This window comes from Podarcis melisellensis (genome assembly GCF_964234715.1).
Source record: "Podarcis melisellensis genome assembly, chromosome: 3".
NCBI lineage: Eukaryota > Metazoa > Chordata > Lepidosauria > Squamata > Lacertidae > Podarcis > Podarcis melisellensis.
The window spans coordinates 100,066,895-100,092,468 of record NC_138530.1 but is presented as its reverse complement, the minus strand read 5'-3'; the positions used below and the strand labels follow the sequence as shown (position 1 = coordinate 100,092,468).

At 43.1% G+C, this 25,574-nt stretch overlaps 2 protein-coding genes across 3 annotated transcripts; one reads left to right on the top strand and one right to left on the bottom strand.

Moving 5' to 3' along the window:
* Window positions 1-1,143: 1,143 nt before the first annotated feature.
* On the top strand, window positions 1,144-11,979 carry LOC309367208 (glutathione S-transferase-like). Its single transcript, XM_081906599.1, has 7 exons — window positions 1,144-1,318; window positions 5,389-5,545; window positions 7,113-7,164; window positions 8,314-8,446; window positions 9,099-9,240; window positions 9,754-9,885; window positions 10,971-11,979. The coding sequence occupies exons 2-7, from the start codon at window positions 5,459-5,461 to the stop codon at window positions 11,091-11,093; spliced, it is 669 nt and encodes a 222-aa protein (XP_081762725.1). The 5' UTR covers window positions 1,144-1,318; window positions 5,389-5,458; the 3' UTR covers window positions 11,094-11,979.
* A 4,917-nt stretch (window positions 11,980-16,896) lies between these two features.
* Window positions 16,897-24,378, bottom strand: TMEM14A (transmembrane protein 14A). 2 transcript variants are annotated; one of them, XM_081906691.1, is made up of 5 exons: window positions 24,226-24,378; window positions 21,605-21,690; window positions 20,631-20,732; window positions 19,283-19,370; window positions 16,897-17,687 (listed from the first exon to the last, which is right to left on the bottom strand). In XM_081906691.1, exons 2-5 carry the CDS (start codon window positions 21,678-21,680, stop codon window positions 17,648-17,650), a joined length of 306 nt encoding a protein of 101 aa, XP_081762817.1. In that variant the 5' UTR covers window positions 21,681-21,690; window positions 24,226-24,378; the 3' UTR covers window positions 16,897-17,647. The 2 variants fall into 2 exon arrangements, with proteins under 2 accessions (XP_081762817.1, XP_081762818.1); XM_081906692.1 differs by lacking the exon at window positions 24,226-24,378 and adding an exon at window positions 23,539-23,744.
* Between the last annotated feature and the right edge of the window lie 1,196 nt (window positions 24,379-25,574).

The following is a 25,574-nucleotide window of genomic DNA, read 5'->3' as shown; positions in this document are numbered from 1 at the left end:
CAGAAAGTTGTTACTGTTGCCTTGTAGTTGAGCTCTATATAAGCAGGTTGGCTGAACCCTTCAGTTCAGTTCTGTTTTGGCCTGTGAATAAACAAGAGCTGTCTGAAGAATCGCTGTGTCCTCTGATATGTTCACCCACAACTTAACATCTGGGTCCAGGGTCCTTCATGGATGCTCCAACATCTCCCCTCTCCCTTCAGAAGGGAGCAAAGCAGAGAAATGGTGGCAAAACATTTACCTGCTTTACAGTTGTCCCGGCTTCTGCTCCTCTCTTCCTGCTGGTGGGATCAATACTGTCTGTTTCAAGTGAGGAATGAAAGGAGTCTTTTTTAAAAAATAAAGATTGCTTTACTGGATTCAGCGGGGCTATACATAGTAGGATCGTAGTATCATAACCTTTTGGTTGAAAAAGAAAGAGAGGTGCCAGTACTCATATATTGACAAAAGTGCCGTGGGTGCCAGCACAAAATGGCTGCCACGGGCAACAAAAGATGGCCACTACTCCATACCAGTAAGCACCTTCAACACACAAAAAAAGCATTGGTTATAAGTATAAGGTTTTTTCTCTCCCCTATTTTTATTATCCAATCAATTATCAAATGACTACCTTGCAAAACAAGTCTTGTCAGTCAGGTTTTCTCACCCACGTAACTGTTTATTACAAATTCAATAATAATAGGGGAATGGGTGCTGGAAGAGGGAAGCGGTGAGGCATTTTACAATTTATCAGCATATGAGCAGGGCTTTTTCCCCCAGCCAGAACTTGCTAGAACTCAGTTCCAGCATCTCTCAGGTGGGTGCCAACCTCCTTCTAAGAGAACATGGGGGGAAGTTTAGGGTGAGCTCTGGCACCTGTTTTTCTACAAAAATAGTACTGCGTATGAGCATTTCAATTTTTATCTTTTTTACACACACAAACAAACTATAATACACACACACACACACACACGAGGATAACATAGAATGTGTCTGATGAAGTGAACTCTGTCCACAATAAACTAGTCTCCAGAATATTCTCTGTTCAGAGTGGAGCCACGCCTCAGGAATTTTATAGGACTACTGTACAGCTGAGTCCTGACGCTGCAGAGATTTCCTCCTCCCCGTCTGCAAGGGTGGGCGAGAGAGACTCAAGTGTCAGAAAGTTGTGGGCAACTCAGGCAAAGCTGATTGGATCTGTGCAGCAGGCGTTGTGCTTTTGTCACAGGATAACCCCCCACCCCCGTGCAAATCTTCAGAGAAGGTGGAATAAAAACCAAAACCAAACCAAACAAAGCTCAGTTTCTTTGCCTAGACCCTGGAAGGGGATTCAGGTTTGGAGGTTAGTACTGGAAAATGCGAAGTGCTTTGCTTTCTGCACTCAGCTATGTGGGAAGTAATTTAAACCAGGGAGAAGTGCAGCAAGGGTGACAGTAGAGATGAGCAAAGGAGAACAAGGGCTTTTTTTCTTCTTTTTTCGAAAGCAGGACGGTGGGATTTTAAAGCGTGGAGGGAAAGAAAAGGAAAGCAGAGTGCAGAAACTACGGTACAGTGGGTGGAAGGGAAGTCAAAACAAGAAGCTTGGAAGTAACAGTTCAGGATCAGACGCTGCTCTCCTGCCATGTAAACGAGGGCTGGAGGGGAGGGGAAATGGGGCCAGTAGTTGAGCTGTTTAAAATAAACTTGACATCTGCCAAAGTTTGCATGTTGCTAGCTTGCTGTGCTGGGGAAAGGGGAAAGAGGGATTTTAAAAAATCTAAAAAGGTGAAAGCAAATGTTAGCAAGAATTAAAACTAGCTGGATAAGCAAATTGGATAGGCAGCTTTGATAGGGGATATATCGTGGCTGGGAAATAACTGACAAACTTAGACGTTGGATCACCGGAGTTTCTTTTCCTGAGCTGTGAAGGGTGTTGGGAGGGGTAGAGAGGGGGGAAAAGAGGAACAGAGAAGAAGCTGGATAAGGTCCACTATTCTGGGGTTTTGTGGTATGTTGCAGGGAAGAAAGTGAGGCGGGCTTCGCAGAGATTTGATTGGAACAATTTACCAACTGCTACAAGAACAAGCTGACAATAGTAATATGGCAAGAGAGAGAGGAAGCGGTTAGGGACGACTTTTTCCTGGAAACCTTTTGGAGAGTCTCAGATGGCTGCTAGGAGGAGGAGGGGAAACTTTCCTTCCATGACCCTTAAGGAAAGCAATTGTTTCAGAAGTTTTATTTGCTGTTTAACATTTTAATTTCTTCTCAAATTAGGAAGCGCGCAGTTTTCAATTCACACATACAAATTACCAAATGGATAGTTCCGTCCAAACTACAAATCTGTGGGGGAAGAATGTGTTCCCTCCCTTTATTTTTTATTTTTAAAAATCCTCTCTTACAAACACCTTTCAGTGTGGTGTAGCGATTGAAGTGTTGGACTAGGACCTGGGAGACAAGAGACCCCCTCCAGACTGCTGGTGGTTTTTTGTGGCTGTATTCTGCAGCATGTTCTGACACAATAATAGTGCATTCGAGTTGGGTTTATTCAGTTTGAGTTTGTTCTGCAAGGTTTCCCCAGTGCTCCCATATTATTGCTGTCCAGAGGGGCTATAGTCACCACAAAAGTGGGACAACTGCCCCCCCCCCGGCTAGCTGTAATAAACTGAGGTGTCTAGACCACTTCCAAGAAGAATGGCAAGTGCTCTTTTGAACCCAAAGCAGAAAACACGAAGGACCAAACACATTGAACACACTCAGCCAGCAGGGTTGCGGGGAAATGAAAGGGGAATGTATCGAGACAGTGTTCTGCATATTCACATTGCAACCCATGCAGTATATATGCACATCTGATATGAGTCAGAGAAGTCAGGTTACAGAACCCAGCTGATTTCGTAAGCGGACACCTCCTTGTTACATAAGTTGGCTCAAACATTTCTAAATGGATTACAAGCCCTGCTGCACAGCAAACGGCAAGAACAACAAAATGCTGAAACTGTAGTGAACCGGGAGGGGTTCAAGATTGAATGAAAGCTGAATAAACAGGCATGCTATATCAAATGACAATCCCTAGTTTATAGGGCCTTGGGCACATTTTGCTCCATCTTCCATGTGGCAGCCCTTCAGGTATTTGAAGGGCCCTCAGTCTTCTCTTTTCCAGGCTAAACATACCTAGCTCTCTCAACAGTTCCTCATAGGCAAACTTGGCCCTCCAGATGTTTTGGGACTACAACGCCCATCATCCCTGACCACTGGTCCTGTTAGCTAGGGATGATGGGAGTTGTAGTCCCAAAACATCTGGAGGGCCAAGTTTGCCTATGCCTGCTCATAAGGCTTCCTTTCTAGATCCTGTATCAACTTGTCCACCCTCCTCTGCACACGTTTCAGCTTGTCAATAACCTTCTTAAACTGTGGTGTCCATAACTGGATACAGTACTCCAGGATACAAGGCAGAGGAGACTAGTACTATTATAGGACATCACATGACCATTAAAGGCACAGCTACAGGAGCAAATGGAGGTGTATAAAATTATGATAGACATATATAAAATTATGCATGGTGTAGAGAAAGTGGATAGAGGAGTCACACACACACACACACACACACACACACACACACTCATAATGCTGGAACCTGAGGACATTCAATGAAGCTGAAGACTGGGAGAGTTCCAGGCCATGTCTCCCAGCTGGAAAGGGTCCATAATTAGGCCACAAAGCAGTCCAGGTACTGGACACCCAGCTAGTAATTCAGGCAAGGTCAAGAGACAGTCCAAGGTCAGGTCACACAGAGGCAATAGTTCAGGCAATGTAATAAGCAAAGGTGAGCTCAAGAGGAATTCCACAGTCTGATCACACAGAGGTAATTCTACCTCCACTGTCATAGGGAGCCTGTTTCTGAATACCAGTTACTGGAAACAATACGAGGGGAGAGTACTTTTTTTCAGGTTCTGCTTGCAAGCTTCTCATAGACATCTGGCTAGCTACTGTAGAACAAGATACTGGCCATTGACCTAATCCAGCAGAACTCTTTTTGTGTTCAGTTCAAAAGTTGGCCGCTCTGGTTGCAACAGCTATCACTATCAAATGGTTCAGGGTACATAAACCCGTACTTAAGGTAAATGTTTAACTTAATTGCAAGGTCATGCTGCAGCATACTAAAATCCAGATTGTATTTAACAGATCATCATCACCATTATTATTTCTTTATTGCATTTATTTACCGCCCTATACCTGGAGGTCTCGGGGCAGTTCATCATCACCTGCAAGCTTCTGAGATCAATTCTGGCCCTCTCAGAGAGGGAGCAGCTATAAGAACTTGGGTTGGTGGCATAGTTCACTCTGTGTATCTGATCTGAGAGAAAGATCCAAACTCAACAAAGAAACTGCTGAGAAGCAGAGAGGGTCTGGGATAGCTCAGTGGGTAGAGCATAAGGCTCTAAATCACAGGGTTGTGGGTTCGAGACTAATGTTGGGCAAAAGATTCCTGCATTTTAGGGGGCTGGACTAGATGATCCTAGTGGTCCCTTCCAATTCTAAGATTCTATGTGTGCTTGTTCAACAGCTCAGTTTCAAGCTGCTCAGATCTGCTTAGTCATTCTATTTCCAGGGCCTGAAAGGTAGATAACTGTACGCTTTGTGCCTTTAACAACTGTATGAGAGGTGGAAATTCAACAGATAAAACTGTCGCCCAGCACAAAGTCAGAGCAGTCTACCTGCTGAATGATGGGAGACGGAGTTTAAGTGCATGAGCATTAAAAGCTGAGCTTAACAATGAGGAGCATGTCTTACCCTTGATGCAATCACACTGAGGCTCTGAGTTGAGGAAAGACAGGTTTATTAAAGGAAATACCGTAATTTTTGCTCTATAAGACTCACTTATTCCCTCCTAAAAAGTAAGGGGAAATGTGTGTGCGTCTTATGGAGCAAATGCAGGCTGCGCAGCTATACCAGAAGCCAGAACAGCAAGAAGGATCGCTGCTTTCGCTGCACAGCAATCCCTCTTGCAGTTCTGGCTTCTGGGATTCAGAATATTTTTTTTCTTGTTTTCCTCCTCCCAAAACTAGGTGCGTCTTGTGGACTGGTGCGTCTTATAGAGCGAAAAAATACAGTACATGCTTGATAGAAAAGATCCTAGTTTTAGCTAATTAAAGTGGAGGGAGAAAAAGAGTGCCATGCCTGCTCTTTGTTCCCTGCAAGAGAAACATAACAATGTCTCCTCTCTCAAGATAAGAGTGGGAGCCATAGGAAATGAGGTCAGCTAGAGTGAGTGCATCAGTCTAGCACCTGAGGAAAGCTCAGCACATGTTAAAGTTTCTTCTCTATCTTCTTTCTCCCCGTGCAGACCCACCAGCCTCCAATACAAGCGGAGTTGTATCCCAACACTTCCAATGTTCTGTCTGTTTAATCCCCAGTTTTCTGTATCTTCCATTTTAGGACAGTCCATAACATTGTTCTACTGTGAAACTCAGTTGTGCAGTACTTGACAAAGTAGAAGGCTGAAAAGATGGCTGGGAAACCCAAGTTGCACTATGTCCGAGGGAGAGGGAAGATGGAATCTATACGCTGGCTCCTTGCAGCAGCTGGAGTGGAGGTTTGTGTGACCATAAAAGCGGGGAGGCAATGCTGGATGAATGAACTAGCAATAGTTAAGATTAATGGCCTCTTTTGCACACACAGCTGAATATATGTGCAGTATGTTGTGCTATTAACACAATTCTCTCTGTATGTTTGTGTTTCTGTATACACAAACACATACACTTCTACTGCAACTCAGGAGAATGTTTTAAGCATCTTATGAAGTGGACTGTAGTCCATGAAATATTATGCCATACTAAAATTATTATTATTAGTTGTTGTTGTTGTTGTTTATATGTTGATCATCTGACTGGGTTGCCCCAGCCACTCTAGGCAGCTTTAAGATGCCACAAGACTCTGATGTTAATCTAGGGTTGCCATATCTTGAAGAGCAAAAAGGAGGACAGCCCGAGCCACTGCCAGTCTGAGCTGGGGCTGCTGCCACACCCATGCGCCTTTTAGTCCTCAGCTCAGGCTGGCAGCAGCATGTCGGCCCTCCAAAAGATGACATGTCCAGCTTTCCCCAGACATATGGCAACCCTAGCTGCATGGAAAATGTCTGTCCCAAGTAATAAAACTATTTGGCTGCCAATTCAAGGAACAGTTGTTTGTTTTCAATCATACAGCACAATCCTATACATGTTGACTTAAATGGGAATCCCAATGAGTTTGGTGGGCTGTACGCCCAGGCAAGTGAATATAGGTCATCTAATCAGCCATATAGTTCAGAGAAATGCATGCAAACCTGTTATGTACTGAGCTGAATAGGATCCAAAATGCAGCAGTCTGATTGGTCCTAGAACAATAGGATTCGGAATGCAGCAGTCTGATTGGTCCACAGGAGCCACCCAATCCAGCTCCAGGTGGAAGTGAATCTGCAATCTGATTGGCCTACAGTAGAATCTCGGAATTAGCCAATCACATGGGGCCCATTGTATAAATAATGTATATAAAGCAGACATTCTGGGGGAACTTGCATTCCTCCTCACCACTATGAGCTGAATAAAGAGCATGAAATACACTCTTGACTCCGAGTATATTTCAAAAACAGAGAACCTGTGGGTGTATTTTAGAATATATAAAAAAATATTTTTGACATAATAGAAAATGCTATATATAAGAGAGTGGGATGACACTTCCCAGCTACAGAGGGAAGGCCAAGACAAATGTGTCTCTGGGAATGATTCAGAATCTTCAACATGATCTCATTTCAGTGGGTGGGATGGTTTGTCTTTTGAAGTCCTTTCAAGCAATAGAATCGTATGAATGGTGTGGCACGCTGAAAATAAACATAGGAAAGAAACTCTGCATTGTATACTGACCAAGCACATGATTTCTGCCAAGACAAAGGGGCCCTTTTCATCCCAACCATCCTTTTTGTAATATGAATCAATACGAGGGTATACAGCAGTGAGGCAGGGAAAAAGGAATTTAATGGCTGCATTGCATTTTGCAGGTTTTCAAAACAGTCCCCCAAGCTCCAGGTGCTTTTAAAGTCAAGGAAAATGACACGCATCTATTTCTCTCAAGATAATTAGGACATGAAAAACAAACATGATTCTGTTTGTTCTATTCTGTTTCAGTTTGAAGAACAATTCATTGAAACAAATGAAGACTTGGAAAAATTACGGAAGAGTAAGTCTATGGGTGAAGGTATTCTCTACATGGGACTGATATATTTAAAGAATTAAGGGGGAGCCACCATTGATTCTTTAAATGAAAACCTCAGAAACCACTTAGTGTTGGGGTCCACATCAGAGTCTACAAATACTGTTATTTTCATGGGTAAAAAAAAATTGGTTTGGTTTTCGCACAGGAAAAACACAAAGGAATTTAAATTTGGGGATGTCATAGAATTTCAACAGAAATGGAAGTGGGAGCAGAAATTGCCAGCTTGGTGTATTTGCCCATGTCCTGAATGGAAATCAATCCGCTTTATATGACTGGGATTCACTGTTGTTTCTTTCTGTCTGCAAATGACACATAATTGATATTTATTTATTTCCCACCCGTTCTTCACCCTATGGCCCCAAAGAGGGGGTTGCAATATTAAAACACAACATTGAAAGCAGTTTGAAAGTACTTACAAACACCCCATTTGTGTTGAGTTTACGTTGCACCAAAATGAATGGGATGACGTAACACCAATGTAAGCTATGTAACTAATTCTGTAAGTTACATAATTTTATCACTGTGGGAAAGTAATGGATTGCTGATGAATGATCCTGCGTGAGAGGCAGGGAAAGGAGGGTCCCCAGGTGAGAGATGGGATGGTCCATCCACTTTTGTGTGAGATAAAGATTAAGATACACCTAAAGAGGGCTTTGTATTCTTTCTTTCTTTCTTTCTTTCTTTCTTTCTTTCTTTCTTTCTTTCTTTCTTTCTTTCTTTCTTTCTTTCTTTCTTGTCTTTGTCATTTTGTTTTCCTTTAGCTTCCTCTTTTTTATTACTTTGTCTTTTATTGTATTGTATCTCGAAAATTTTCAATAAAAAATCTTTTTAAAACCCATTACAATGGAGAGAGAAATGAATGATGAATAGGAACAGTGTATGGAATGAATACAGGCTGGAATGGAAAATGATGTCTTTTTGCATCTCTATTTGAATCATACAAACCAATGGGGAGCAACATTTTCCTAAAGAAAGCTGCTCTACCGAGATGTGATCCTTATTAGAGACCCCAATACTTCAGTTTTAACTTTCAAAGAAGGCAGGCTGAATCAATCTGAAATACTAAGTTTTTGAGAACTGAATCATTCACCCCCATCTTTTTCTCCTTTAAAGCTGGACAGCTCCTGTTTCAGCAAGTGCCCATGGTGGAAATAGATGGGATGAAGATGGTGCAGACGCGAGCTATTCTCTGCTACATCGCAGCAAAGCACAACCTCTACGGGAAGGACCTGAAGGAGAGAGCACTGTACTTATTAACATGTAGAATTCACTCTAGGTTTATTTTTGAATAGAAAACCAGCTCTTGACAGAAGCTGAAAACACGGAATGTCTGCCCTGAACTGCAAACATTTAACCATCTTTCTGTTTATGCATCTCTATATTCCCAGAGCTATACAGTATGTCACAATGTGATTCTTACAAGAACACTTAGGCTAAAGCTCCTTGGGGAGGGAAACTGTCCAATAACATGAGAATGCCAAACACATCATGCATCATGCCTGTTAACCTTCCATATGCTAACCTTCCATACATATGTGGAAGATCCCACCATGCATGCTGGGTTGCAACTGACTGGTTGCACAAATATATGTCCTTCCACATGGCTGCTGAAATGTATTAGAGCTGGTCATGATTTTTCACCTGCATATAAATTTAGGAATGGTGAAAGTCACATAAGTAATTTTATATATTTTTCTGTTTGGATAAACAGCATTATTGAATCTGTTTCTATTTTTTATTTACTATATACATTATATCGTTAATGTACTGCTAATTTTGGAATGTATAATATGCTGTAATTATATTTTGATTTTCTTGTACTTTGATTGACAGCAACAACAACAACAACAAGAAGAAACACAAAAAATGAAAGTAACTGTTCTAATGGCTTCTTTCAGGATTGACATGTACGTGGAAGGAACAACTGATCTGATGGGGATGATAATGACACTCCCTTTCCAGCCCCCTGAGAACAAAGAAAAGCAGACCAGCCTAATTTTTGAGAGGGCCACAACCAGATACTTCCCAGTTTATGAAAAGGTAAGGGATTGTCAGGTAGCAACGTAGAATATGCAGCTAGACCTTAACTGCTGAAGGTGTGTGGGGAGAACCATCCATAGCAGCAGCAAAATTCTGCAGCAGCACTTAAATGTGGAATAATAAACCTACAAGTCTACCAATATTTCTTTTTGGACTACAACTCCCCTAATTCCTGACCATTGGCCATGCTGGCTTGGGCTGATGGGAGCTGGAGTCCAGCAAATATGTGGTTTCCCACCCCTGAAGTCAAGTTCCAATGCTACTGAGCAGAGGATCACAGCAATGTGGGCCTTTCGGTGTTACGCAGTGAGATACATGCAGGTGTGTAAAATGTATATTTGAATGAAAAATCCAAGTGGCTACTCTCATGGGACAGTCCATGCCTGCCTCTCAGCTTTACATGTCTGAAACACAAAAGAAGCAGAAATAATCCACAAGGAGCCTCTGTTGCCCAGTCTGAGCCAGGGGTCTACAAACCCTCAACACTGACTTCTATTTCTTTGTATGCCACAGGTTCTAAAAGATCATGGACAAGATTTCCTTGTTGGTGGGAAGTTCAGCTGGGCAGATGTCCATCTGCTTGAAGCTATTCTGATGGTCGAAGAGATGAAGCCTGATGTTCTTTCTGCCTTTCCTCTGCTGCAAGTGAGTTAACTAGGACATGTTCTGAGAAATGAGATGGAACGGAAACTGTAAGACTGTGTGTATTCACAGAGTGCAAATACAGCAACTGGATAAACTTCAGTCATAGGAGTGTGTTGCACTTAGCATGTCATCATCTCTATGATGGTGATTATGGTAGTGTATGAGAGCAAGTCCAAGTGGCCATCTGGGGGATATGTCTTATGTCCTTATGTCAGGCATCTAGACTTCTGCATCTACTTTGCTTGATGATAAAAGTACTTCATTTCCTGGCTAGAATTGCCTTAGTTTGATGCATTACAAGACAACCTGACCAAAAAAGGCTCACCGGATTATAAATTGGGGGGGGGGGCTTGTAGAAAGACTATAAAGTTCAGATTTCACATGTGGATTCAGCACTATGGGACCACTGATCTTTTTCCCTAGATGCATTCTTCCACTGATTTAGACTCATGTTTATAATTATCTCTGAATACTTTTACAATGCTTGTAAAAATATGCCCCTGCTTATAATTAAGCAGATTGGTTGCTTTTCAAAACTCCCATGTCATAATAGCACTTAAAACTTTATTTCAACCACTCAGAATTTGACAATCAAAGAATACCATTTTCGGTACAGTTATATACGCTTCAGGATAAGTATTTTCGGGTTGCGCTCCACGGTGACTCGAAATGAACAGAGCACGTTACTTCCGGGTTTTGCCGCTTGCATATGCGCAGACGGTCAAAATGACATCACGCGCATGCACGGAAGCTGAGAAACACGACACGCGCATGCGCAGACGCGCTGTTGCGTCTTACTTTCTGTTCAGGATGCGAACGGGGCTCTGGAACAGATCCCGTTCGCATCCTGAGGTACCACTGTACATGTCTAGAAACAACAACAATAATAATGCATGTGAAAACATATAACATTTTCAAAACCCCTGCCCAAAGTTCACAATGATTCAAAAGGAAAATGGAATGGGGAGGGAAGAGGAAAGCAAACATTAGAAGCTGGTGGATGGGGTCTTTTTCTCAAATGTAAGTCCATCTATGTTGGGAAGTTTTTCCTTATTCTTAGAGGAGATTCTTCTTTTTTCATCTAGGCCTTCAAGACAAGAGTAAGCAACATCCCCACAATTAAGAAATTCTTGCAGCCTGGCAGCCAGAGGAAGCCCCCATTTGATGAAAATTATATTGTACAGATCAGGAAGATTTTCAACTTCTGAGCACTTCAGCTACAACAATCACTGCAAACAGTGGCCTTATATTTCTTGATTTATACTGCTTCTCCACATACACCTTCGCTAACTTTTGGTCAGCCACCTTGATATTTTATTACAAATTCTGTGAAAAGTTACTCCCACATCTAACTCAACTTTTAAATCCATTCTGGTAAGGGGGCATGCTTTCAGAAACCTGGCACAATCATGGGTAATAATAATGTACAAACCAGTTTGGGATAAGAAAATAATGGGGTTATATAGACCCTTCATGCTGCTCAATCCAGACTAAAAGTACGTTCTTTCAGTATTAGCTCAGAAATAGAACTTGCTGTGGCAAAAGTAGTTCAGTTACATTAATCGGGATTTATGCTAAACATGTGGGGAGTCTATGATTTTGATGCTTGAGAACCCAGGTAGATCCAAACAAGGCCTTAAAATTGAATTACAACATTTTGCATGAATTTCAGGGCTATGTACTAATTTTTAGGAATCTGTTGTTGTGTACTATAATATCAACCCCAACATCCAGTTAGATTTATGCAGATTACTCAGAGGCCTTTCGATTTTTATGCATTCATATACCAAAAAAATTGAATAAAATGTTTAAATTAAATTTTTGTCCATCGTTGGAAAACATTGCCAGGGTCAACAAACAATTGGTTATGTGCCACTTAGAATGTCTTCAGATGAGCAGCAGCAGGAGAAATGTAGGAATCATGTCAAAGGCAGTCATATGTACTGTTAGTGATTATTACTATGTTACTAAATTATCCTGTCTTCCTTGACCTACCACACAAATCTATTCAGGCACTGAATTTGTTACTATGTAGTAACTCAATCATTAACAAGGATAACTGCCTTAACAATTAAAATGCATTTATTTCTTTTCTGTTGAGCTGTATTTATTACGACTGTTTGCTAGCATGCACCTCTCTGTGAAACATGGATTTTAGGAGGAAATCCTACTCATTTCACGTAAGCATGCTTAGATCTCAACCCAGATGGTTTTCCTCCCTACTTTTCACGATCTTACACGCTTCAGTATGTGCTGATCACAGATTTTGGTTCCGACTCCAATTTGGCATTTTAGAAAATGGCCTATCTCAAGTGCAAAGTGCTTTGGAAGCTGCCCAATTCAGCTGGGGAGTCAAAGTCCACACTGGAATAGAGAAGCTGTGTTCATCTCCCTTCCACCCACAGTTCAAAGGAAACCTGCAAGTCACAGCCAGCAGAGTCAATTTGGCCAGTGGTCAGAAATGATGAGAATACAAAGCTGTGCAAGGCTTTGGTGAGTGGAGGGGAGTTGAGCTCCATACAAGAAGGGGCAGCCCCTGTGGGAATGTTTAGGGATGAGGGGGAGGATGTATTGTCTAAGATATCCTATCCCAACTTGTCTTTACAAGTTCAACAAAATCAGCAGAGTTAACATTCCCCTTTCTTAAACACACGCACAGCAGATAGCTTGCTCAGACGCCTTAGAGTCTCTGTAAATATTTCCTGGTATTTTCCCCATTTAATCCCCCCTAAAATAAGGCGCTACCCAGTCTTCTGTAAAGCATAAAACGTTTACTCACAAGTGATCATCTGTTCACACAAAGGTTCCCAGAAGGCAGACTTAAAAGGTTACAACATAGTTTAAATGTGGTGATGTGGGTGGCGCTGTGGGTTAAACCACAGAGCCTAGGACTTGTCGATCAGAAGGTCGGCGGTTCGAATCCCCATGACGGGGTGAGCTCCCGTTTCTCGGTCCCTGCTCCTGCCAACCTAGCAGTTCGAAAGCACATCAAAAGTGCAAGTAGATAAATAGGTACCGCTCCGGTGGGAAGGTAAACGGCGTTTCCGTGCACTGCTCTGGTTCTCCAGAAGCGGCTTAGTCATGCTGGCCACATGACCCGGAAGCTGTACGCTGGCTCCCTCGGCCAAAAAAGCGAGATGAACGCCACAGCCCTAGAGTCGGTCACGACTGGACCTAATGGTCAGGGGTCCCTTTACCTTTACCTATCTCCTTATGGGAGAAAGCCCCCTATTTCTTCTCTTGGCCTCAAGCCAAGGGTGCATCTTAGTAGTGCTGTTGTTAAGATGGCATCGATAAAGACAAGAGAGACAAGATGGTCGCCAGCCTGTGGTTCTGGTTCTTTCTACTTCAGGAGAGGCCACGCCCATCTCAAGTTGCACATAGGAAGTTTCGTCTCAGTCCTGGAAAGCAGGAAGTTCCGGCTGGAGGACTGAGGGAACCTTCATGTCTACTCTACCCATCTTGTGTTTGACTGCACCTGATTATTACATCCCACAGCCCCATCAATGAGTGCTGCCAAATGAGAAACATTGCCCATGTGCCAGCTTCTGATGGGCGCCTCCAAGATCCCTGCTCTCCTTTCTTAGGGTTCTTTATATTTGAAGGGCTTGAACTGGTCAGTCCCTTGAATAGAATGGGGAGGCCTAGCCCATGTGGCTGATGGTCAGAGATGTTGAGAGCTGATATACAGAGAGCCACAGGTTCCCCAGCCCCCCAAAACAGAGGACTATTCTCAGCTATGGGTACATGACCACCACTCACCTCTCTGCAAAAAGGGCCTGAGGACGAGTGTTACACTTGTGATGCAAAACTTTCACGTCTCCCATGCCTTTAAAAGTTTTAATTGGTAGATTTGCTTAGAAGTAGAATATTGTAAAGAAAAGTGCTTTCTTTTTGTCCCACATTTATTTGTTTTCCAAAGTTGCCATGGGCACTTAACAAGGAACTCATCTGTTTAAGACAACAGTATTATACCAGGGTAAGCAGTCACTGAGCCACTCCTTGGGTTTGTTTTTCACCCTCCAGCCAAATAGATGTTACAGTATGAGAACTGGAATATTCACAAAGCAAATGATCATTTCAGAGAAGTACTATATTAATCCCCGTAATGGAATATACTTGCTTTAGACTACTAAACTAGAGAATCCCACTTCTCAGCCTTCTTAATTTGTCAGCCTTGTGTCATCAAACAAGACTGGGCCTGCATTTAACCTGTGTTTATCCTTTCCCTCAGTTACCCAGAGCATTAGGAGGTTCCAATTTATGCTGCTTCTTTATCTTGGTAGTCCCCAGGGTTTACTGTTTAAAGGGGTGAAAGAATTCTGTGAATTCTAACCAGCATTTAGAAGGATGCCGAAATCCAATCTCAGTTTGTAAGCTCTATCCTGGAATTACCTTAGCCAGAGTTGGCAACCTTACACATAACACAGTGGGCTTGGAATGTTTGAGTAGGCTACACACTTTATAAATACAAGAATTAAAAGTATTGATGTGTGATTTCTGTGCCTATGGCCCTCCAGAAGTTGTCAGACTCCAACGCCCCTCATCTCTGTTCATTGGCCATGCTGGATGGGGGTTGATAGTATTTGGAGTCTAACAACATGTGGAAGGCCACAGGCTTCCCACCCCGATTTAGAGCCATAAATCTTCCTATTGGGAGTTTGGCACATGGCTTAATAGGACCACGTGAGCTAACTCCACCTGCAGCACTGACATGTTCCGTGGGCACGCTCCCTGCCTTGTGTGCATTCAGTATAATGCATGGAATATGCCTGCTTACATTATTAAATATGTGGCCTTCAACAGCTGCAAAATTCGCTATGAAGTAATGGAAAACTGTAGCTGCTGAAGTTCTGTCTGTTATGCAAAGTGGGAAAAGGACTGGGTGCTCTGCCAGACTTTAGTGGCTGACCCTATCTATAGTTCTAGATACAGGTAGGTAGCCGTGTTGGTCTGCTGTAGTCAAAACAAAATAAAAAAATTCCTTCCAGTAGCACCTTAGAGACCAACTAAGTTTGTTATTGGTATGAGTATTTGTGTGCATTTGTGTGCATTTGTGTATCTGAAGAAGTGTGCGTGCACACAAAAGCTCATACCAATAACAAACTTAGTTGGTCTCTAAGGTGCTACTGGAAGGATTTTTTTTTATTTTTTTTTGACCCTATCCAGTTAGTTCGTTGTCTTTTTTAAAAAAAATGTTGCAAAACTCACTGCATGAATTAATTATCAACTTTTCTGGCCTTGGAGATACAATGAGTACAACTCAGCAGTTTAATAGCTGGTTTAAAATTAAGCTGTTGAACAAATGCAGAAAGGACTGTCTTACTGTTGTTTATCAATTCTGGAGATTAATCTGAGGGCACTTACACACACACGAGAGAGAGAGAGAGAGAGAGAGAGAGAGAGAGAGAGAGAGAGAGAGAGAGAGAAAGAAACAGGCAAAGCTCATGTCTGGTGACCACTATAAATAGCTCTGTGTGTCATTGTGCCACTGTAAATTGTCATGCCGACGTAGTGAACATGGGGGGTAAATAGCATTTAGATGACTGAGCCTCCTCAGGCAGCCTTCCTATACTTATCAGGAGCAAGTCCCATTGAACCCAATGGGCTTCTGACCAAGTAGAGTGAAGAAATTAACATGCTCCGCCATTTTGTGTTTAGATGCTACAAAACGGTTGCACTTGGTTTCAGAGGCCTGCGCTGCCCAGTCTGGGCAAAGGTTCACAGAATGTTAAAGGGACACAGGGGGACATTTTGCAGGGGGGGGGGCACCAAATGATCAGCCTAGCAACTTGGCACTTATGTAACCAAGTGTCTGACTGGGTGAAAGGTTGGGATGATTGTGCGGGTGGGGGGAGGAGGGAGAGAATGAACATAGTGTGTCTAAGTCAAGCACGAAAACAGGGTGGTTAATTGTTAAAGAAACACAAGAGGGAAAGGAATTGCACAATTCCTTTCAGATCATAATCTGAGTACTGTATAGGTGTTTGGAGTGCAGAATTAAGTTTCGCCCTAGAGCAGAAATTTAGCTGCGGCACTGGACAGTGTTGGAGAGAATAATATGTCTCCCTATTGCTCTGAGGTCAGCAGTTGCAGCAGAGCAAAATCAGGATTGGGCTCATGACAAACAGGGAGAAGGGAGTTAAGGCTTCATCCCGTGTTGAAAGAAGGAAGCATCTTTTGGCAGGTGGCAGTGGGTTTCCATCAAGACTCAGCAGAGGGAATGGGTTAGCCTTCTCTTCCAGTGTGCCATGGACCTGATCCCTCCACATGGTATTATTTTTTCAAAAAAAATAAACGAAATATGTGAAATGCATACATGGTACTTAGGGCAAACTGTATGCCAGACTTGGGAATCATAAGTGAGTAGAGTGCTTGCACTCAGTTCCTGTTTTGGGGGTTCAAATAGGCATCTGTCACAACGGGATGATGAACTGGTGAGGACTTTGGCCTGATTCTGAACTCTTCCAAAGTTCACCTTAAAAATCCCGAGTGGTGACAATACAACATTTGAAGGACACAGAACATAAGTCACACCAAGTAGTAACGCGGGTGGCGCTGTGGTCCAAACCACTGAGCCTCTTGGGCTTGCTGATCGGAAGGTCAGTGGTTCAAATCCACACGACGGGGTGAGCTCCCGTTGCTCTGTCCCAGCTCCTGCCAACCTAGCAGTTCGAAAGCACACTAGTGCAAGTAGATAAATAGGTACCGCTGTGGCATGAAGGAAAACAGTTTTTCTGTGTGCTCTGGTTTCCGTCAGTGCCCCATTGCATCAGAAGTGGTTTAGTCATGCTGGTCACATGACTCGGAAAGCTGTCTGTGGACAAACGTCGGCTCCCTTGTTCTGAAAGTGAGATGAGCGTCGCAACCCCATCATCGCCTTTGACTGGACTTAACCTTTTTACCTTTACCTAGTAGTAACATCACAAAAGCTTCTGGTTACTTATACCTCATCATCCTAAGAATTCAAGAAGTTTTTCAATGTCAGCAGTTAAGACAAGAGAACATGCCTTCAATATATTAAACTTCTTTATTTCAGTTTTGGCAGTTTCTATATTCTGGATTTCTGGACGGAAACAAAGCTTTCCTGTGTTTCGGCAATAAAAAATGTTTTTAGTTCTATATGCATCAGATATGTCTATTAATCAGGGAGCTTCAGTACAACATAAGAAGATCCATATAATGAAAATTGTTATGTATGCATGTTTGCAATGCTCTGTTTCATGTTTTGTAAATCTCCATGTCTGCAAAATTGTCATTCAGGGCTGCAGATGAATTTCAAAGCATATGCCACAGAGCAGGAGTCTGAGTTTCAATGGTCTTGTGATTCCCATTATTTCTGATGGTGTACCTCTTACTGTTAAGAGTAAGGCATCACTGAAATCTCATTGCTCCACAAGAAATAAAAAAATAACTAGGATCATCATTAAAGGACAAGTCAATCACTTGTCTAAACAAGAACATAGATGTCAACAAAAATTATGAACAATCGTATGCATTTCTAAACAGAAATAAATGCCATTGAGGTCAATAGCTCCCAGGGGTATAGGACCACAGCCCAAGAAAATGCTACTTAGAGAAAACACTAATGCAACTTAAAGAATGTAGCCCCAAATCCACAAAAAAGTAACACTGCCTTTTGTGCAGTAGTCATTAACCCCAAAAGTGCTTGATCTTCCTACATATACATTGAAAAATACAAAGGAATTGTTGCTTGTTCATGTAAAATTATACAAATGCTGTTTCTTGCTGCTTTGGTCTCTCATACCAGGTGAAGAACAAGCTTCAAGATCATCAGAAGGCTATGTTTAAAAGAGAGAGAAAGAGAGTGAAATTAGCAAGCATGCTGCCAGTTGAGACGTGAAAGATACATTTCCATATCTAGGACTATGTGTACTCTAATTTTTTTTTTAAAAAAACAAAACCCTACACCAAGGTAACCCAAAGTCCCTGCTCAGAAAAGCTGAATTCTGTGAACTGCACAAACTATGCAAATGTTATTCATTTGGTTATTTAGTTAGTGCATTTAGTTATTCTTCAAATCATAGAAATAAGAAAAGAAAAGAAAAAGGGCTGGACAAAACTGCCCCCTACCCCTCTCCCCAGTTTTACAAGGCACTGAAGATGTTCTCTCTCTCTCTCTCTCTCTCTCTCTCTCTCTCTCTCTCTCTCTCTCTCTCTCTTAAATTTTCTGTTTTACAATTTAGAATACTCATTTAAACATACCTTAAAATATCAAAGACTTCCGTTTCTCTCTTTCCATGGTTCATTTTGCCTATCATAAATCCCTGCATATTTTACATAAACTAAACCATTCAGTATTCCATTAAAGTATTACATCCTTCAAAACTGATTTACACTGTTGAATTTATCTTAATGTTGCCCACGTTTTCGAGCGCACACAATTTCCCCCCAAATATTCAATAAACATTTTCCAATCTTCTTGAAAGGTATGTTCTTCTTGTTCTCTTATTCTATATGTTAGGTCTGCAAGCTGCGCACATTCCACCAGTTTAAGTTGCCATTCCTATTTATTTGGGAACTCACTCGTTTTCCATTTTGGGGCTAACAAAACACGGGCAGCAGCAGTGGCATACATAAATAACCTTTTTTGACAGCTGGGAATTTCCGTCTGGATTATCCCCAACAAAAAGGATTCTGGTGTGTGTGGGATTTTTTTTTGGGAAAAGTACTTTTAACCTTTCCCCCCAATTCATGATGGATTATTTCCCAATACTCTTTGACCACATATGAAAGAACATTCCCTCAGTCTACTGATGATGTACTCTCAATCCTAGCTTCCTACTTTTAAAACACAAGAAACTTGCTTGTTTGTTTTAAAGGTCAGGAAACTATATCTCCAATATAAAATCTATATTGGAAACTGTATCTCCAATATAAAATCATGTACCTCAGTATAGCTGCAAAATCACAGAATTTGGTCTCAGAAAACTATGAAATGCTGTGGTTTGCAACCAGCAAGAGGCAAACTTTCCCCAGTATCCTGCTGCTCCCTGAAGCCAGCTCCGAAGGGAACAGTGTGGAAGGAAAAGTGCTTGCGGAGGAAAAGTTGGGATCAACCCAAATCGCCTCCTGTTCTTCTAGCAAGAGTTTCTGCCATGACCTCACAGATGGACCCTTTCTGCTTGTGTAAGGGACAGTCTGGATGCAACCGCCACAACTTTTGTCACCTAAAAACTAGTTCTATAATCAAGAGACAGATTCGCAACCAGCAGCTCTCTGACCGTGGTTTAAAGTTGCGTGCAATACAATCCTATGCTTACTTACTCTGGAGTAAGTCCCCCAGTGTTCAGGGATGCTTGCTCTCTGACTGGTATGTGCTGACTGGACTGCAGCTGAGTAAAAAAAGGGACTCTCTCTCTCTTTATTTACCTACCTGAGGCCTGCTATGATTCCAGCTGGCATTAGCTTCTTGGTCCTCTTAAACCTCACTCCCATTACAACTGTCAGGAGGAAAGCTGTGACTGCAAATATACATACAAGCATTAGTTTATTATTAATTCTATGGGTTTTTAAATGCTGCCTTTCAACCATGTTCCCAGGGTAGTTCACAACAACAAAACGTAACAACAACAGAGCGTGCTCAGTGACCAAGGATGATGGAAGTTGTGGTCCCAAAGATCTTGAGGGTACCAGCCTGCTCTATCCTCATGATGCACAGCTCTGCAAGGCTCAGGTGAGTGCTATGCAGGGTGGATAAAAATCAAAGTTTTTCTTAATTAAAAAAAATCAGATTTTTTAATTTAAATTGGATTTTTTAAAATTTTAATTGGAAATTTAAAATTTTAATTGCATTTTTAAAATAAAATGCTTTCAGAGGAAAAATCTTTCTAAAGATAGTTTTCTATTTAAGTTACATTATAGTCCAAAGGCTATCCATCAGGAAATAAGGATTTGTTTTAAGTTTTTCTTGTGTGCTAAAACTCAGTCTGAGGTTTGTTTGTTTTTTCAAAAAATGTTTAACCACATCAGTTAACAAACATGGATAAATATGCTATAATATGAGTGTTTTAGTTAAATAAATTGTTTAAATTGTTATTAAGGAAATGATTGTTTTTCTCCTTCCAATAAAGTACAGCAGAAAAGTTGTCCAAATACAAACAGTTAACTTATCAAAGCTCACAATAATTTCATAATTATCTGTCTATGTATAACCAAATCAGTAATTTTTGATATAACTGTAAAAACTACTCTGAAAATTAATTATTCCAAAAATGAAACCTTCATCTGGTTGTAAATATTAAGATTATACCGGCAAGAATGAGCCTTTCTGTAAAAAAATGATTTAAATCTTATTGACTCGTGATTTAAATCATGATTTAAATCGTGATTTAAACTGATTTGATTTAAATCAAATCCACCCTGGTGCTATGTAAATAGATTATAGCTCTGCACATGGAAGAACTGAACCATCGATTAGTGTTGCCAAATGTGAAACATTTCCTAACATTAAAGAAAACATGGGAGCTGCTTTCATCTCAGCCTATTACATTTACTCACTGGAAGTCCAAATGCCCCCTGGAGCCAAATGAAGCAGTTAAAACTGGAGGTGACTGACTATTTTGAGTCAATACCTGCAGCTGTTACAAAGGTACTTCCCATTTTACGGCTATCTGTTTTCAGTTTATGATCATTTGTTTTAGGATGACTATGTTCAAAGCAAGATTTCAATTTCCTCTTAAAACTTGCCGTGCACTGCCTTTTCCAGAAAGCAGGATACTTACACAACGATATCTTTATATCTCTGGGGTCGTGAGTTACCCAATATGCTCCATAAGCAGCCATCAAGCCGAAGAACAGGCCAGCCACCAAGGAGATTTTACTGCCTGTAACAATGATATCACAATAGATCAAGCTCAGAGGGGAAAAAAGGAAATATGCAGAAAACAATAAAACTAAACAGAAATGCTTCTACAATGTCTTTTTGAAATATGATGGTCACAGGGTTTCTGGATTTCAGTCTTGAAACCAGTTTTGTGCAAAAGTGCTATGTATGTATGTGAGAGGGAAAATAAATATACAAGATAAATTCAAACACATCTTTAAAAAAACACTTTAAAAGAAGGAGCACTTTTGGTAGGAGAAAACGCTCACGTATTAATTTAGTTTCTTTTTATAGTCAAGTGAAAAGCAAGCTGTCTGGTTTATAAAATTCCAGAATCATACCTCTTAAATCACAACATATTCAATACATTTTGAGTTCTGCTCCTTTAAACTTATCTGGTTCAGCAAAAACTCAAAATCTGGTGGGGTGCCCGCCAAAGTTGGATTTGGCCTTACCTGAAGACTAAATCAGAATTATTAAATGACTAGGCTCGTCTCACATCAATCACTCTGGTAAAGTATAGACAGAAAATGAACTTTTGTATTATGATGGCACTGAGGGGAGTAACCCCGTCTCCTCCAGCCCTACATATTTATTTATTCATTTAATAATAATGATAATAATAATGATAATGATAATGATAATAATAATATATTTATACCCTGCCCATCTGGCTGGGTTTTCCCAGCCATTCTGGGCAGCTCCCAACAGAATATTAAAAACATGATAAAAGATCAAACATTAAAACCTTCCCTAAACGGGAAACTGAAGTGTTTCACATGATTCTTACTACACCACTGGAATGTGATCCAAGACAGAGTGGGAAAGAAGACTCCATTTTGTGTGTGTGTATTCTACAATTCCAGTGCTTACCTTTGCGAATATATCCTGCAGCACCTCCAAGAGCCACAACCGCAGCATAACCAAAGCCAATCCAGTCCACACTCATGATGAAAAATCTATAGGGCAGAAAACCAAGTTACCAGTGAGAATATAGAAAAACTCAGGGGAAAAGGGGGAAGAGGGGGGGAAAGAGAGTTATGATCCAATGTTCTTGTGAACACCCAACAGTTAAAGGAAAACACATTCCTGGACATGGCAATCAGCTTTGTGACTTAGGTAAGAACCCCAGCAAACCAACATGCACCCATGGTCAGGTCTGCAAACTGGAGGATTAGAATAAATCCTGTCTCTCATTCAAGCTGTCTTAAGAAACCAGTCTCCATATTACAAATACCAGAGACAAAGTGAGTTTTTGAGCTCTACAGCTAGACTGGCGACTGGGAGTGGCCGAGACCATATAACACTAGTCCTGAACGACCTACATTGGCTCCCAATACATTTCCGAGCACAATTCAAAGTGTTGGTGCTGACCTTTAAAACCCTAAATGGCCTCGGCCCAGTATACCTGAAGGAGCGTCTCCACCCCCATCATTCAGCTGAGGTCCGGCTCCAAGGGCCTTCTGGCGGTTCCCTCCCTGCGAGAAGTGAGGTTACAGGGAACCAGGCAAAGGCCTTCTCAGTAGTGGCGCCCGCCCTGTGGAACGACCTCCCAGCAGATGTCAAGGAAATAAACAATTATCTGAGTTTTAGAAGACAGCTGAAGGCAGCCCTGTTTAGGGAAGTTTTTAATGTTTGATGTTTTATCATGTTTTTAATAGCAAACTAGCTCTTAGTGGAGACGGATTGGGGGGGGGCAGGACTGGTTTGCCAGCACTGGGGGGTGCTGAGCTGAGAGGGCGCCACTGGGGACACTGCAACAATGGCAAACAACGGAAGGCAAGAGCCAGGAGAGGGCACCGAATTTCAGCACCGCTGAAATATAAAAGCCCAAATTCCGCCACTGCTCTTAGCTAATTCTAAAGTACCTTGGCCCTTTATCCCAAACTGCTCTCCAGAGCATAATAAACCTAACTATTTGCCCTACAAATCATGGAGAATTTGCAGTTTTTCCAGGCTGCGCAATGGCCACCCAACATTCTTCAAAAGTCTAACCTGGTGGTCCTGGAGGTCAACCTCCTACCTAGCAATTTAACTTCTGAAACTTTTTTTACTGTTTTCCAGGGCCAATTTTTTTTGTTATTTACTTTTTCAGTTTGCCCTTCCCTCCCAAAATGACCAGAACGGGGAGCCCTGTTGCAGAATCCAATTGTAAGACTACAACTCCCATCAGCCCTAGAGCTAGCGGGACCAGGGGCCAGGGACATGAGAGTTGTAGTCAAAGAATCATGGAATTTGATCCAAGCCTCTGCAGTGAAGGAACTTCAACTAAAACATCCATTACTCATGGCCATCCAGCATGGGCGTAGCCAGGATCTATGTTGGCATGTGTGGCAGAACTGAGCTATCTGCAATGCGCTTTGTCAGTTAGCGGGTGGCGCTGTGGGTTAAACCACAGAGCCTAGGACTTGCCGATCAGAAGGTTGGCAGTTTGAATCCCCGCGACAGGGTGAGCTCCCGTTGCTCGGTCCCTGCTCCTGCCAACCTAGCAGTTCGAAAGCACGTTAAAGTGCAAGTAGATAAATAGGTACCGCTCCAGCGGGAAGGTAAACGGCATTTCCGTGCACTGTTCTGGTTCGCCAGAAGCGGCTTAGTCATACTGGCCACGTGACCTGGAAGCTGTATGCCGGCTCCCTCGGCCAATAAAGTGAGATGAGCACTGCAACCCCAGAGCTGGTCACGACTGGACCTAATGGTCAGGGATCCCTTTACTAAATTTTTTTATTTATTTAGGGGGCGGAGCAGTTCCCCCCCCCCCCATGCCGTCCAACCTCTGCTCAAAAATCTCCTCTGGGTGGAGAACCCACCACGTTTGGAGGGAGCCTGTTCCATCTGCGGACCCAAGGCTGAGAAAGGCTGCTCTGGACTCAGGATGACACAGGAAGATAACCCGCACATGTGACACCTCTTGCAAAACGCGACCTCCGCCGATCTTCTGAGCGCGTGCAAAAGTTTCAGTTTGGAAAACACAGGCGGCGCGCCTGCCATGTTTGACCACCTGCTCAGAGGCATTATCTGTGCACACCGGGCCTCTCTCTCCCCCCCGCCCCCCCAGCCCAGGTTTTCACCCCCAAATCCTGCAAGTTTCCCTTTGCTCTTTCCGCATATCCCCGGTAGCGTGGGGGAGGCATCTCCCTTTTGCGCTGCAAGAGTGACACCCGGAGCAGCAACAGGGAGGCACCCGAGGAGCCCTCGCCGGAGCAGGAGGAAGTGACGGCTTTGCAAGGCCCTCGGCTTTGGCCGGGCTTGTCAATCGCGGCCCGGAGAGCTGCCATAGGCCAGGCGAGGCTATTACACCGGAGAAGGGGAAGGAAGGAGCTCCAGCCCGGGCTGGCGCGCCCTGATGTCAGTCTGGTGCACGGTGCGGGGCATGCAAGCCGGCGGCTGTTGCTGCTGCTGCCACCTGGCCTCTCCCTCCCAGGCCCCCATCTCCCTGGCGGGCGCCTAGCAAGCCTCTGTCCCGCGCGGCCTCCTTTCTCCCGCTGCCCACCTACCTGGCTTCGCAGTGCGGCCAGCGCCTTCCTCGCCTTCGGGATCCGCCTCCGCCTCCATCCGCATCTTTGCGCTCTCTTGCGCGCCTCCTACTGGCCCAGAGTGCGAGGGAGGCTTCGTGGGTGGGTGTGCCTTCGCGGGCCTCTTTGCAAGGCAGCGACGGCCCTCGGAGGGGCGGGTTTGCGAGGGGGTGTGAGGTAGGGTGGGCGTAATTCCGACGACCTTTCTTAGTACGTCCTCTTTATTTTCTTGCCCGGCTTTTTTGCTCCTTTGACCGAGGCCGGAGCGTTTCAAGACAAGGCAACAGTGCCACCACGTGGGTGAAAGTAAAAAGCGAAAGTGCCAAGTCTAAAAGGAGGTGGTTCTAAAGAAGTCAGTTTAGAGAAGTCAGTGTAAACTTGCGGCCTTCTCAACCTTGGGTCCCCAGATGTTGTTGAACTACAACTCCCATCACCCCTAGCTAGCAAGGCCAGAGCTCAGGGATGATGAGAGTCCAACAACATCTAGGGACCCAGAGGTTGAGATCAGGTGAGACCCAATGCATATCTGCCAACATTTCTCCAATGAAAATAGGGATGTCCTAAGGAAAAGTGAGGGACGCGGATGGCACTGTGGGTTAAACCACAGAGCCTAGGACTTGCTGATCAGAAGGTCGGCGGTTCGAATCCCCTTGACAGGGTGAGCTCCCGTTGCTCGGTCCCTGCTCCTGCCAACCTAGCAGTTCGAAAGCATGTCAAAGTGCAAGTAGATAAATAGGTACTGCTCCTGCAGGAAGGTAAACAGCGTTTTCGTGTGCTGCTCTGGTTCGCCAGAAGCAGCTTAGTCATGCTGGCCACATGACCCGGAAGCTGTATGCCGGCTCCCTCGGACAAGAAAGCGAGATGAACGCCGCAACCCCAGAGTCGGCCACTACTGGACCTAATAGTCAGGGGTCCCTTTACCTTTACCTTAGGAAAAGTGGGACATTCTGGGTTCAAATCAGAAACCGGGGCAGCTTCTGTAAATCCGGGACGCTCCCTGCAAAATAGGGGCAAATACCACCTGTGCCTTGCTGAACAAGTTCAGTACAGTGGTACCTCAGGTTACAGACGCTTCAGGTTAGCAGACTGCTAACCCAGAAATAGTACCTTGGGTTAAGAACTTTGCTTCAGGATGAGAACAGAAATTGTGCGGCGGCGGCGTGGTGGCATCAGGAGGCCCCATTAGCTAAAGTGGTACCTCAGGTTAAGAACAGTTTCAGTTTAAGAACGGACCTCCAGAGCGAATTAAGTTCTTAACCCGAGGTACCACTGTATATCAATTCCACAGCGCGTCTCCATATCTGGTCAGTGGTGAGAAGGACTGTTGCCAA

Bases quoted from the DNA above. Each gene is read 5' to 3' on its own strand.
- LOC309367208 (XM_081906599.1), top strand. From the start codon at position 5,459: ATGGCTGGGAAACCCAAGTTGCACTATGTCCGAGGGAGAGGGAAGATG. The intron at 7,165-8,313 runs GTAAGTCTATGG...TCTCCTTTAAAG, and splicing joins CTTGGAAAAATTACGGAAGA to CTGGACAGCTCCTGTTTCAG. The intron at 9,886-10,970 runs GTGAGTTAACTA...TTTTTCATCTAG, and splicing joins CTGCCTTTCCTCTGCTGCAA to GCCTTCAAGACAAGAGTAAG.
- TMEM14A (XM_081906691.1), bottom strand. From the start codon at position 21,680: ATGAGTGTGGACTGGATTGGCTTTGGTTATGCTGCGGTTGTGGCTCTT. The intron at 20,733-21,604 runs GTAAGCACTGGA...TCATTGTTACAG, and splicing joins TGCAGGATATATTCGCAAAG to GCAGTAAAATCTCCTTGGTG. The intron at 19,371-20,630 runs GTAAGTATCCTG...GTATATTTGCAG, and splicing joins AGATATAAAGATATCGTTGT to TCACAGCTTTCCTCCTGACA.